At 39.3% G+C, this 14697-nt stretch overlaps 1 protein-coding gene across 1 annotated transcript; it reads left to right on the top strand.

Moving 5' to 3' along the window:
• Positions 1-9588: 9588 nt before the first annotated feature.
• On the top strand, positions 9589-12850 carry gpr35b (G-protein coupled receptor 35 b). Its single transcript, XM_042428193.1, has 2 exons — positions 9589-9597; positions 11169-12850. Exons 1-2 carry the CDS (start codon positions 9589-9591, stop codon positions 12087-12089), a joined length of 930 nt encoding a protein of 309 aa, XP_042284127.1. The 3' UTR covers positions 12090-12850.
• Positions 12851-14697: the final 1847 nt, after the last annotated feature.

Here is a 14697-nt window from a genome sequence, read left to right as displayed (position 1 = left end):
TTCCAGTTCATACATGCCAGGATTATTTTAGGCTGTCTGAGATAAAACACACAGCAAAATAGCATCTTCACTTTTTATAACCTTTCTCTGATGGAGCAAATGCAACTCAGATAGAAGATAAGATGTAACTTGTTGCTGTTACCTTGTACAGACATGGTCAAGGCCACACAGACATCAGTTAATCAAATTTAAAGGCAGAGAACCCGATACAGTACATTTGTGTTTAGTGCACTGGAAAGCTGATTTTCATATTTTCCCACCCACCCATGAATCCGTGCTTGTCGCTGACTAGCAGGCAAGCAGGCATTTTGTTGTTGTGCAGAAGGTCTTGTTGTTGGGAATGGCATAAGGTTTCTCCTGACTCAGATCAAAGCCAGTGCAGCCTTGTGACTCCCCAGGGTTGAATTTAAAGGCCTCACTCACATCAAAGAATCTTTGTAGGAATGAGGGACCAACTGTAACTGATTGGCTGCACATGGTTTCAGTGGGGCCCCATGGCCAATCTCTCTGCTTTAGCAGCATCAGCTCCTCACATTCCAGTCTAACTTCTCACACGGCACACTGTAAACCGTTCGCATGCATGAATCTATTTTAGATAACCACTTCATGTTCTTTATTTCCTGATTTGTACTTTATTTCCACCCTCACAAAAACATGCAGGGACATGCTAACACACACACACACATGCACATACACATGGACTCAGTTTGCGGAGATTATTTCAGGGTCCCGCCATCCACAGAGCTGTAATCCCTCACTCCCTCGTTCAGTTAATCTCCCTATTTTCTCCTCTCTGGAGGCACCAATAATCCCTCCCTCCCCCTCCCTGCAGCCATGGCTCTGTAATCTGGAGCTGTGAGCTTTGCTGCGTCACTAGGTCAGTGTGTCAGATAGAGTACAAACACCGTTACCTTCCTGTCATGATCCTCCACTCAACTCCACTTTACATTCTGTCCCATGTCCATCTTCCATATTTCTCATTCCCCTCTTGTTTTATCTCTTCAGCTCCTCTTACTACTCTACACTCTGGCACATCTGTTTCTTTTTTGCACTCAGTTTCTCCTTATCAGCTTCACTTTTCATACACTGTACGACTTTAGACTTTGATAGGCCGGCTGTGTAATATAGAAGGGGTATGAGTTCAATCATTGGTCATTAGGTACAGATTATCTCACTGGGAACATACTGTACACTCCCCCAGCACACATGCATCACGGGAGGAGCACAAACATTTATTTTGCAGTGCCCTTGGCCTGCCTTACACTCAATTACACAGCTGAAAATGAACTATTGTTATGTCACCAGCAGCAGTTCTTGAGCCATTTGTCAAACATATGAATGTCCAATATTATCAACACCTGCCTGCACTGAACACACACATTCAAGCAAAACCTGCATTTGGCCTTTAGAGGAAGAGATATTTGAGAGTTAAAACCTGACTAGTGCAAATCATTTTAATATCATACTATATTAATAAAAATCTTTTTCATATATTTTTTTAACCTGAGACCCCCACATGAAAAACCCTTAAAACTTATTTTCTCAATCAGCTTCTTACTTCAAGTGATGGGGTCCTTCATGAACTACACTGTTTTGGTTATTTTACATGAGAAATTTCTGTATTTCTTTTTTTCTCTTGTGTTCTTTTCACCAGTTTGATGTGGGCGGGGCTCAGTTGGTTTTGCACTCATCAGAATTTATCAATATCAATATCTATCTGAGTTCTGGATTGCTAAATCCTTCCTAAATAATACCTAAAGGTTTTTTAAATATGTTTGAAACATATAATTAGCATAATTAGTCATACATATGTCATGTTGAATAGAAATATTTAAGATTTGAAAGTTTTCAGGGGCTTTAAGTTCAAGTTTGACTGAATAAACAGATCCATATTAACTGCATGGACTCTGACTGAGTGAAAATGTTTACAGACTATCCCAAATTAATTATAATGTGTCTGATATTACCTGTTAACCTTGCCTTACAAACACAATTACTGGCACTGACGCCTCACATTTTACTGTTAATGCACCTGAACATTTAGTGCCTTGTTGTGGTGAGAGTGCCAAACAGAGGAAGATTGTCTCTTCTCTATTTACCTGGTAAAAATTTATTAGCGTCATGTGACTCAAACCCTCTGATCAGAGGCCAACTTCCCTAAACCTCCACAACACATAGCCTAGCATCCGTCTTCTTAACAGGATCTATCCTTCCTGAATTCAGACTGAAAGTCTTCATTTAAATGCTCTGACACGGTTGTTTGAGCATGTAAGAGACATGCAGATGCACACACACTGAGTTACACTTATGTTTTATTTGACCAATATGTCCAGACTTGTCTTGACAAACACAGTCAGCAGCATATCTCTCGCTCTGTCATTCACTGTCTGCCTTTCCCTTTCCCCACCCTTACACGTCTCTCTTCCTTTGTTCCTCACTAAGCAGGTTCAGCGTCCACACCCATAAACGCTTGAATAGAGGGAGGACTTAGTGGTGTTGACACACTCATAGTATTGAACCTAATTTAGGTAACATATTATCAAAACAAAAGATGCCCATGATCGATTAAAGTGTTTATCTGCTTATAATCGTGAGTGATAACCTCCCATTTTGAAATAAATGTTTGGAAAAACTGTGGTGCTTTTGTCTGTGTGTGTACATTAACACAGAAAATCTGACGCAAATACAAATGCGTGCCATGCAAAGATGTGGTAAGAGTAAAAAGAGGTTGCCACGGCAACTGGGTTGTGTTTATCTCCAGTGTGAATCAACGTGCTTTGCCATGTGAACCTGACCCACTTACACCCAACTGAGTGTGAATGCACACACATGCACACGCAGACATACGCGCCACATGCATATGAGATCACACATGTACATCAACAACACTGTGATCTCTCTATCTAAGTAAGACCCACAAGCACAGTGAGGAGGAAAACGTTTATTCTGGTATTCTGCACATTTTCCTCAACAGTGACTATTCTCACTTCCTCCTTACATCGTCTTGTTTCCTCCGTGTTTGGCCTGATGACCTACATCTGTTGTTGTTGCCTCTCTGTGCCATCCGCAGGGCACTACTCTACACCCATACACTCCTTATCTCGCTGCTCTTTTATCCTCCCATTTTCTTTTATCCTCCCATATACCCTCCGATCCGTCAGATCCCTTTCATTTTCTTCCAGGATCCGAGCTTGTATATTTGTTTAATCCTGTAACAGCCCCACATTATCTAATCAGGGAAGAATGATTCTTTTGTGATGATCAGTTCATGATTCATCAACTAAAACTCACAGAAAAATCACTCATCTTGTGTGCGTCTTTTGTTTTGTAGCTCTTGTCTGGTTTATGATCTGAAGAGCTTCATCATATTCACCACCCAGACTTTTGCTCTCAAAGACCACCTGTTCAACACACACAATACACAGTATACCCACATATCTCACCTCGGATAGATGTTTATCAAGATAAACATTAGAAGATCAGTCATGGGTGAGATTTGGTAATTCAGTTTATATATAACCTCCCCAGAGATGACTCATGGCAGTGCAGGCAGCAGAAACAGAGACATCTAGTGTTGGGATTGTGATATAACATGCTGGGCTTATGTAATACCTGGAGTTTGCTCTTTAGTGTGCATATTTCATGATTTTCAGTCCCTATTATCAAAAGACTGCAAAAACACATGACAAGTCACAAGTTTTTTTTGACTGCAGATAAATGCAATCATTATTTTCTCTCATTTCTGACACACACGTACGCACACACACACACACATACACACACACACACTGGCAAACCACTGGAGTTTCCAGTGTATGTTCCCAATGCAAATTCACAGTATCAGTGACACACTTTCCGATGTCTGCACTTGGCTGCCCTTTCAAATATGCAAGTGCCTGATCACAGATTGACAACCCCCACAAACGTTATGCAGCGCCAGAGAATTATGTAATCCATCATCACAACAAGAAGTTGGACCAAATCATTGAAACTTTGGCTGATTAACGGATCCGTATGGCAGCTGATTCATCTAACTTGACTGGCATCCACAAAAGCGCAAGTCGTCTTTGTGCAGCTGATGCGTGTTTGCTGGATGCTGATCTGGAGGATGCATCACTGTCATCAGTGGAGTGGCAGACTGTGGTAGGTGTTGTGTTTTTCAGATTTAGGAGATAATAAGAGAGAAATAGAAGAACTATGCAGAAAGTCTGCATTGCGTCACAGCAGGGAGCAGAGGAAAAAGGAGAGAAAGGAAGGAGAGGGTGGGGGGGTGGGGGGGGTATCAGGGGCACAGGGAGGGGAGAGAGGGGTGTGTCTTCACTGACCTAGTTAGAGCGATGGCACTCCCCCCCCCACACAGTCCCCCATCCACTCACCTGACGTGTAAAGGGCACTTTGAAACAGCACCAGACAGACACAAATGAATGCAGAGGGGCAGGAAAGCAAGGAAGCCAAGCAGCTAGAGAGACAGGCAGGGGGCAAACCAACAGACAGGCAGACGTGAGTCGAGAGAATTTAGATGGCCTAGCAAACAAATATATCCACAATGATATACCAGATCCGGGTAGATCTGGGAAATATCTCTGTGAAAACAGGATAAGCCTAAAGGGATTTAAAACAAATTAATGATAACAACAGACTGCATCCGAAATATTGAACCCGCTCATATCCTGTGCAATATTAGATTTCTGCCTTCGTTCGGGGAAAATAACATCTTTGAAGCATAAAGCAGCTTTTAATAAAATCAGAACATCAGCTAAGAAATGCAATAACTGCAGAAATACAAGCTGTAATTGCTAATAAACAGGATCTAATCTAACATTTCCTGTGCTTTTCAGGGCTTCTATTGTAGAAATCTGAATTTTCATTTTCACGGCCATTGTAGTGCAAGATGTGACACTAACCGGTAAATACACTGCATTAATTGCATGTATTTTACTTAATTAAGAAGCTGTTGCACCTCCAGAACCAGGCAACTTCCACAATAGTTGCTGATGCTCATACCCGGCTTGTACCTAACCTTTAGTCTCTAATAGGATGACAGTTTGCCCCTCTGGCTGCAGACTAATGGAGCAGCTTACTTCTTGCTTGAACGGGCACGCCAAAACTTTCCTGAGACCAAACTGTATCCACTAAAAATAGTTTTAACTGTGTAAAACAACAAGTAAAAAAGGCAAACTTCATACACCAAATCCTTCTGCTCTGTCATCTGTTTTTGTGTCATGTATTCTCAACTGTTCCGTTTAACTTGTCCAAGACTTTTTTCCAGATCAGGTTTTCAGATTTCCATTCCTTTTTTTTTTTTGAAAAAGGAAAGGAATTTGAAGGCCCTCAGTTGTTCACTCTTGGTTTCTTTCCACCAATCTTTTCCTTCTCTTGCTAAATGAACTACCAGGCCTGCATTATGATGCCGATGTCCTCGTCTTCTGAAAACTGTGGCTGATATTATTCTTATCTCTGCACTTTGCTCAGTAGATCTGAGTGACTTCTTGAGTGAACGTTACTTGAAAACAATAGACTGGTGTAGTTGGAGTCCTGGAAACCCTTTGGACAGTAATTGATGCTTTATGTTATTGTAATTAGACACATTTGTTCTGGTTTTAACCATTATCAGTGATGTACCAAAGAAAAGCTGTAAACATTTAATGTATTTCTTTGTCCTGACCAAACCAGTCCTTCAATCTCTTTCAATCTGTTTATTCTCTCTCCAACAAAGCTGTCCCTCTGTCCCAAACATATAAGGCCATGGTACAGAGACAACCATTGTTAGCAATGTTGCCAGGAGCCAGAATCAGTAATACTATTTAAATGTTCTTTTCACTTTCACAACAACTTTAGTTTGTTTTTTTTCTCGCTTTTTCTTTTTTAACGATGACCTCATCTACCCGAGCTGAAGGCCCATGTTTTGCCTGTGTCTCCTTTGCCCCTCATTGCCTGTAATTTAGTACTCAATTATGAGCACGGTGAATCCACACTTTATAAAAGATTATATTAGAGAACATGATTCATAAAAGCTGGTCAAGGTTAATGATTACAGTTGAAAATTACATCAAAAAAAAAAAATTCATCATTATCATTTTTGTACTCTATTCCAACAGCAACTTGTTTTGCTCATGACTCATTTCAATGTTGGATGACAAAAACTCATTAACTGTGCAGTAGCCTATTTAACACTAACAAAATATTAGAATGGACTACAGCTGCAAGGATTAGTTGACCAATCAATTAGTCAAAAATCAGAAAAGGAATCACCAACTATTTTGATCATCGATTAATCGTTTTGTGTCATTTTTGTAGAAAAAATGCCCAGATTCTCTGGTTCCAGCTTCCTAAATGTGAATATTTTCTGGTTTCTTTAGTCTTCTGTGACAGTAAACTGAATATCTTTAAGGAATGGTCTGTTGGTCAGAACCAAACAAGACATTTTAGGTTGCAGGTTTAGGTTGGTCTTTGGGCTTTGGGAAACAGTGATTGACATTTTTCACTATTTTCTGACATTTTATAGGCCAAACAGTTAATTGATTAATTGAGAAAATAATTAACAGATTATTGATAATGAAAACAATCGTTAGCTGCCCTAGAATGGACTCATCCTGACATTGGCAACATCCACAATCAGTGTCCATGCTTTGTGTCATGAATCACCGTGGTGAATACACGCCCTCTGCCACAAACAAGTGATTCAGACACCAGAAGACAAACAAGCACATAGTTACTGTAGTTACTGTAAGCAAAAACAAAGCAAAACACACCAACATGCGCACACACACACACACAGAGCATGTCAGTTAAACAAAAACACACACAGATTCTGTGCTGTGTGGCCCCGTTTCTAATTAAATGCCCATTAAACGGGCCATCATTGTGCAGCGTCTGGCTTGTGTGAGGAAGCCAGAGACCGGCCTGTGTCCAAGCTTCCCCCCCGTCTGTCTGATTGGATGGAAACCATTTGATGAGGACATGTTGACAAAATAACTCCCGAATGTGGAGCAGATGCAGATGAAGGTACCGAAAGGCCTGCAGATGTCTTGATGATGTTTCAGTTTCTTCCAATTATCTGTGGATTTATTGAATCCAGGAACATATTTAGAAAGGTTCTTTCATAAACAGAGGTTTAAGCCAGGGGCCTGTGGCTGTTTTATTTTGACTGTCAGTCACTGACGAGCTCAGGAGAAATTACTGGCTTAATTTGCTTGTCAATTGATGTATGAAAATGGAAAATAATATGTGAGACAGAGAGACAAATGGTCTGTCAATCGGGGCTGACACACTGACACACATTTTCCACACAATAACCCTTCAAGGTTGGTGGTCACATCTAATTTCTGGAATCATGTTGGTTTTGCTGAAATTTGTTGTCTCCTCTTTTCAGCCAACAGAACAAAACACCTACTCATTTCTCTTTACAATCCAGCTGTTGAAGAGTAGAGAGGTTGCGCTCTAAATTGCACCTCTTGTACAAGGACAAAATTTATTTTGTAATTTCCTTTTCCAGCCTGGCTTTGTCAGTCCAGCTCTTGACCTCCTGCTTTCACCTCCATCTCAGAGCTCCTCCTGAGCCGCGTTGCTGGAAATTGTCACTTTGGAAGGCAGATTTTTGTCTTATGACATGTACATACAACAGCACTAATCAAAAATGGCAAACAAGAAACAAGATGTGAGGAGATAAGTGTATAAAGATCATTTGCAAAGATGTTATACAGTGCTGCTTTAAAGTTTGTGAACCCTTTAGAATTTGCTCTATTTCTGCATAAATGTGACCTAAAACATGATAAGACGTCCATTCAAGTCCTGAAATTAGGTAAAGAGACATCAGTTAAAAAAATGAGACAAAAACCTGACACTTGTTTATTTATTTATTGAGGAAAATGATCCAATGTTACATATTTGTGCGTGGCAAAAGTATGTGAACCTCTAGGATTATCAATTTATTTGAAAGGGAAATTAGAGTCAGGTGTTTCAATCAGGATGACAATCAAGTGTGAGTCAGGGAGGCCCTGCCTTATTTAAAGAAGAGAAATCTGGGTCTTCACTATCAAAGTCTGAGTTTCACAACACAGGTTTGAACACAGGAAGTGTGTCATGGCTCAAACAAAGGATATTTCTGAGGACCTTAGAAGAAGAGTTGTTGATGCTCACCAAGCTGGAAAGGGTTACAGAACCATTTTTAAAGAGTTTGGACTCCAACAGTTGACTGTCAGGCAGATTGTGTACAAATTGAAGACATCCAACATCATTGTTTCCCTCCCCAGGAGTTGTCGAAAAACAAAAATCACACCAAGAGTAGGCGTGTAATAGTCCAGGAGGTCACAAGGTACCCCAGGGTAACATCTAGGAAACTAAAGGCCTCTCTTGCAGTGGCTACAGTCAATGTTCATGAGTCCACCATCAGGAGAACATTGAACATCAATGGTGTGCAGTGTTACACGGAGAAAAGCCACTTCTCTCCAAAAAGAACATTGCTTCTGGTTATGGTTCGCTAAAGACCACGTGGATAAACCAGAAGGCGTTTGGAAAAATGTTCTGTGGACAGATGACACCAAAATCAAACTTTTTGGCTTGAATGAGAAGCGTTATGTTTGGTGATGAGCAAACACTGCATTCCAGCATAAGAACCTTAACCCATCATGGTGGAGGTAGTATCATGGTTTGGGCTGCTTTGCTGCCTCTGGACCAGGACAGCTTGCAATCATTGATGGAGCAATGAGCTCTGAGTTGTACCAGCAAATTCTACAGGAAAATGTCATGGTATCCATCTGTGAACAGAAGCTCAACAAAAAAGTGGGTCATGTAGTAAGACAACAACCCTAAACACACAAACACACATTCTTTGGTTGTTGTACCAAAGAATGGTCAGAACAGAAGAAAGATAATGTTTTGGAGTGGCTGAGTCAAAGTCCTGACCTTAATCCTATAGAAATGCTAGGGAAGGACTTGAAGTGGACAGTTCATGCAAAGAAACCCACCAACATCCCTGAGTTGAGACTGTTCTGTAAGGAGGATTGGGCTAAAATTCGTTTGGTTGAAGTTATTGCTGCAAAAGGGGGTCACACCAGTCACTGGAAGCAAGGGTTAACATACTTTTGCCTCACAAAAATATGCGAGATTGGATAATTTTAAAAGTTTATTTTTTTGTCTCATTTGTTTAATTGGGTTCCCTTTATTTCGTTTTAGGACTTCTGATCTGATCTGATCATGTTTTAGGTCATATTTATGCAGAAATTCAAAAGGGTTCACAAACTGTCAAGCAGCACTGTATGCATGTTACTGTATTCATTATATCACACTGCATCTGCTATTTTGCCAAGTAGGCTACTTTAAAACCACCAACGCCGTTCACAAACTTCTGCATTCATTTCTCATACATCTATATCTATAATTTTCCCACATGTAGAGGGGAAACAGATTGACATTTCTGTGAAACTGCAACTGTAGACTACAACCTCTGCAGACCTACGTGGCCTCATGTAGCCACAAATACCTAAACATTTGTTGAGAGGAACAGGAAAAGGTCACACAACCTCCATCTACATATTCTGGTGCAGCAGCTTTCAGACCACTTTGAAAAGGCTTATTCACACGGGTACAATGAGTTTGGTAAGTCTTGGTTTTCAATGGTTATCTTTTGAGTGGCAATACAAAGTTGATTTGAGTATTTCTGTGTTCCACTGATTTTAACTGCAGCATGCAGGGATGTGTTTTATCAAGACATGAGACTTGTTACACTTTGACTGTTTCTGTTTTCAGTGTTGTTTTTAACCAATATGTTACCAAATTACACCCTTGGGGACAATAAAGAAACTTTGAGATTGAGAGACTTGTATTGCGTAATTGGAAATATTGAGTTGAAAAGGGAGTTTCCTGGTATAGACATTAACACAAGACACTAAAGTATCAGTCATCCAGCTCTTTAGCTCTTAATAAATAACTTTTGTTTCAGTAAACGGAAGCAATTATCTTGTATGAGTAGGCACTAAGTTCTGCTATGATAACATTCTGATGAAGTATCGTATTGCATGTGGTAATAAATTCACAGAACTACAGTGAACCTTTGAACCTGACATATGAATTAAAGGATGGGTTCACAGTTTGTCAAGTCTGTCTTCAAACAACGCTCACATGCCCATATGTAGATTGAAACAGTTTTTGGTTGCTGTAATTATTACTCTTGTCCATACTGACTGTGAATAGACAACCCCCCTCCCCTTGTTCCCCATCTCTTATATTGGAATCACATTAAAGGTGTAATATGTTCACAATTTTTCAAGTCTGTTCTAAAACAATAATCAGGTGCTAAAATTAACCTTGACCCATGTTTTTCTCGCTGTAGTCCTGTTTATACTAGACATTAAGAGATCCCTTCAAAATACACTTTCAATGTAAGTGATGGGGATAAAATCCACAGTCCTCCTTCCATGCAAAAATGCATTTTAGAAGTTTATTTGAGGATAATATGATTCATCCAAATGATTTAAATCAGTCAATATCTTTCAAAGTTACTGTCTTTTTAGTGCCAAATTCCTTCGTTTTGTTACTATTCTTCCACTGCAGCTGAACAGGAAAACACTGTCCTTCGAGAGAGGAACATTTTTACTAAAGACTAAAGTTAACTGTGGAAGACATCCACTTTAGTTGGCTAACTCAGACGGCTGAAGCTTCATATTATCTTCAGATAAACTTTTAAATACATTTTTGCTCAAAATGAGGTTGTGGATTTTGTCCCCCATCATTTACACTGTAAGTGCATTTGAAGGGGAAATTCTAATGGTCAGTATGAACAGGAGGAGTGATTACAGCGAGCAAAACCCAATTCAATGTTCATATGGGCCCCTGACTATTGTTTTAAGATAGACAGATTGGAAAATTGTGAACCTATCCTTTAGGGAGGGATTTGTTCACAGCCAGACCACACAGTAGGAATGATTACGGCAAGTAACAGTTTCAATCTACATAAAGGAATGTGAGAATCATTTTAAGACAGACCTGAAAAATGTGAACCTATTGTTTAATCTAATTGAGATCCTTAGCTTTATTGAATAATTGTTAACAATATGTGGAACCTGTCTGTTTTTTGGACTTTTTAGTAGAGTTATATATCAGTATTTAGGCCTTTCCCTTTACTAACATACTAATCATTTTTTATTTTGACATATATCGACTTTTTACAGATAGAAAGGTGCAACACCACCATCAACTATACTTGTGAAGTGAACACCCTTGAGGGCGTGGCTTACAGTTCTGTGTTTCTCGTGGGTTTCCTTGTCAATGCTGCTGCTCTACGTGCCTTCATTGCCAAACGGGCCTCCTGGACAGACAACCACATCTACATGTTGAACCTCAATATAGCTGATTTTACCCTCATCCTCTTCCTTCCCTTTAGGATCTATGATTCTTTCTACTGCCTGGAGAGAAATGAATTGTGTTCTTTCCTCATGTTTATTCATTTCATCAACATGTATGCCAGCATCCTGACCACGACAGCCATCAGTGTCCAGCGCTACCTGATTATAAGGTTCCCACTGCAGGCCAGATCGTGGAGGAGGAAGAAACAGATAGCTTTTGTTGTGTGTTTGCTCATTTGGGGACTTCTGGTGATAACATATTTTTCATTACCAGACACGATCACCTGTGACAAACTCTGGACGTGCTATGAAAGATGTAAAAATGAACCACTTGAGGAATCATTTCTTGTCGTTCTTTTATTGCTGGGCTTCTTCGGTCCACTGGTGACCATTGTGTTCTGTTCCAGTCAGATCATCTGTATTCTGTTAAAGGTGGATGAAAAGTTAGCAGAAACGAAAAGCGTCGTTGCCATAGTAACAGCAAACATGATTGTGTTCATTGTCTGCTTCACACCCATCCATGTTGCCTTTCTTGTGAACTACTTTAAGATCCCGCCTGCAGACTGGATGAAAGGACCTCTAACAGCTATACCTGAACACGTATATTTACTTGCATCTGAATGGATTGCTACCACAAACTGCTGTTTTGATTCCATCAGCTATTATTTTTTATTGAAACGGTTTTATTCACAAATCAGTTGCAGGAGTAGAGGAATTACCCCTGTCACGCTAGAGAGCTATTTGTAGACTCAAAATAAAAATGATTGATATTTTTAAAGGAGCACTCCATCAATTTTTGGACATGCATTTAGTTTATTCGTCAGTTTACTGTGTGTCTGCAGTCAGCTTCCCAAAGTTTGAAGTTTGAAAATGTTACACAGACGAGGTGTCCGGTTTGAAACAAGAAGGCATTCAGGAGAAATGGAAATTGCCTTGAAAGATGCTGTTGTGTTGTATTATGGGACATTTAGGATCCAGCGTTTTGGAGACTGAAACATTCTAGGGACTAAAAGTCAGAATATCTGCTACTTTGATTTTTCTTTTTTCTGTGTCTCTTGTGGGTCCCCCAACTTTATGGTGGTACAATAAAAAAATGCTGGAGTGCCCCTTTAAATTAGCAGCATACTATAAGTAGGTAGCTTACTGATTGCTGATTTTTACTTTTTTTATAAAACTCTTTTTTTATGATGCTTATGAAATGCAGGCTATGTATAATGATAATGTAAAAATGAACTTTTCAGCTCCCAAATTGCTTGTCTGTATTGTTAATTTGTTAATATAGGTATTGTGTTTATTTTGAAAGTATTATTATTATTATGTCTTGTTATGGGCTGACATTGTTAATCAGTGTCAGAACAGAACTTAACTTTATTACTTACATCTGCCTTGTGGAAGTCATCAAGTTGCTCTGTAAAAGTCTTAATCTTTTTTAAAGATGTTTTGCCTATGTACATGAATACACACGCGTACGTGCTTGTGTGTGTATTTTGAGATATAAATACCTGTTATCTAACGCACTCAACCTTTCGTTGACCTTATTGCTGTCTGTGTGATGTTCAAAGCATTATATCAAAGCAGAGACAGAACAAATGGTATTCTCATCTCTGCACCAGATCCCTCAACAAAAAACAACAGTCTGTGTCTAGCTCAGGGCTGCAAAGACAGACGATGTCCAGTCAATTCACAGGCACCCATGGGAGTTCATGGCTTGTAAATGCTGCATAAAGGCTAGATGAATGAAGGCCAGTGTCCAGCTCCCTCTTGTGGTGTGGAAAGTAACAGCTTGAAAGAATTTCTGCTTCCTCTTTCCTCTGCTAATATAATGACAAATAAGTCTCATTTAAGGAAAATAAACTGAACTAATGATATACTCATAACTGGGATTGCTGTGAAGCAATAGAGTTGCACTTGTAAATATGTGTATTTGTGTGTGTATGAGTGGGCATATGCATAATGATGTGCATTTATTTCAATGAGTGCATTCAGTAGCACACGACAACATTAGCAGTCAATTATATAATGCCATTTAATAGCAGTACTCCAAAGATCGATGGTTATTATAACAGCAGTATCTTAGCAACTGCAAAAACTGAGCAGGCATCAGTCAAATGAGAAGGCTCAGTTGTGGCTGAGATCAGGCCTGCAACTTCTACTCTAACAGGAAACCGCTGAACTCAGCATTCAGCCAAAGTCACGTAAATACTGTACATACATCTTATTCACAGCATCGTCACCGAACAAAAGGAAAAAAAAAAAACCTCACACTTCAAACACAGTCCTGTCTCAGGAGAGCATGAATGATCCCCCCCTCCAAAAAAAAAAAAAAAAAAATCAAACTGATACACTATACCTTCAGGATGATTATTTACACTATTCACAAATGGTACAGCTCCTTTTCAAAATGCAAAAATAAAATAAAAATTCTTGTGCTTTTCCTTATTACTGCACAGTATAATGACCACAAACAAAAAGAATGAGTACATTCGTTCACTCAGGATGCTGACAAGTATTTTCAAGATCCTCCAGTATGGCAGTTGGTTGGTAATGACAGGCGGACAGACAGACAATCACTAGGCTTTAAAACAAGATGCAAAGTCAGATATGACACAAAATGAGATACACAGTGTTCCCTCACAGCATTTCAGTCCAATTGAAGGTTTGCTTATGAACTACTTATAAATCATTATTATTACATATCAACTACTCTGGAATAAACACAGTTCATGTCATGGTATCATGTGAATACATTACAGTATAATCATAAAGAACATGACAAAGTGTCTGTATTCATTCTTATATATTTACAGCATATGGCATGATGTGTCACAGTAGTTGATAAGCAGACCCTCAAACACTGCTGGTAAAGTCAGTAGAATCTGTACAGAAGGAGGGAGCTGATAAAATGATTTCAACAGTATAAGCCGACATCTAAACGCGAAAATAGGACATTCAGCATGTAAGGTCAAAGGCATACATATCACAAGTATACTGCAATAAGTGATACTGAGTTCGTCAACACCACAGTACATGAGATAGGTGGACTGCTGACTGAAATGGTCTTTATGGCACTTTAAAACAAGTTTCTTTCAGTTTTTTTTGCTTCAGTAATCAGGCATTGGTAAAACATTCACAAGTAGATTTTGGCACACAGATGTAAAAAAAAAAAAGACACTGGCATACTTGGTACTTGTGTCTTGGTCATTTCAATCTTGGAGCAGGTTGATATGAAACATATGTGAAAACAGATTTTCATACATTAATAGTTATAATGACATGATATATGTTTTTTTTGTTTGTTTGCAAGCTGATGCCGGTCATTTTTTTGGAGATTTATCTAAATTAAAGTTTACTATGT

This window comes from Thunnus maccoyii, chromosome 12 (assembly GCF_910596095.1).
Source record: "Thunnus maccoyii chromosome 12, fThuMac1.1, whole genome shotgun sequence".
Lineage (NCBI taxonomy): Eukaryota > Metazoa > Chordata > Actinopteri > Scombriformes > Scombridae > Thunnus > Thunnus maccoyii.
The sequence above is the reverse complement of the archived record's forward strand: the minus strand, read 5'-3'. Positions and strand labels throughout refer to the sequence as shown.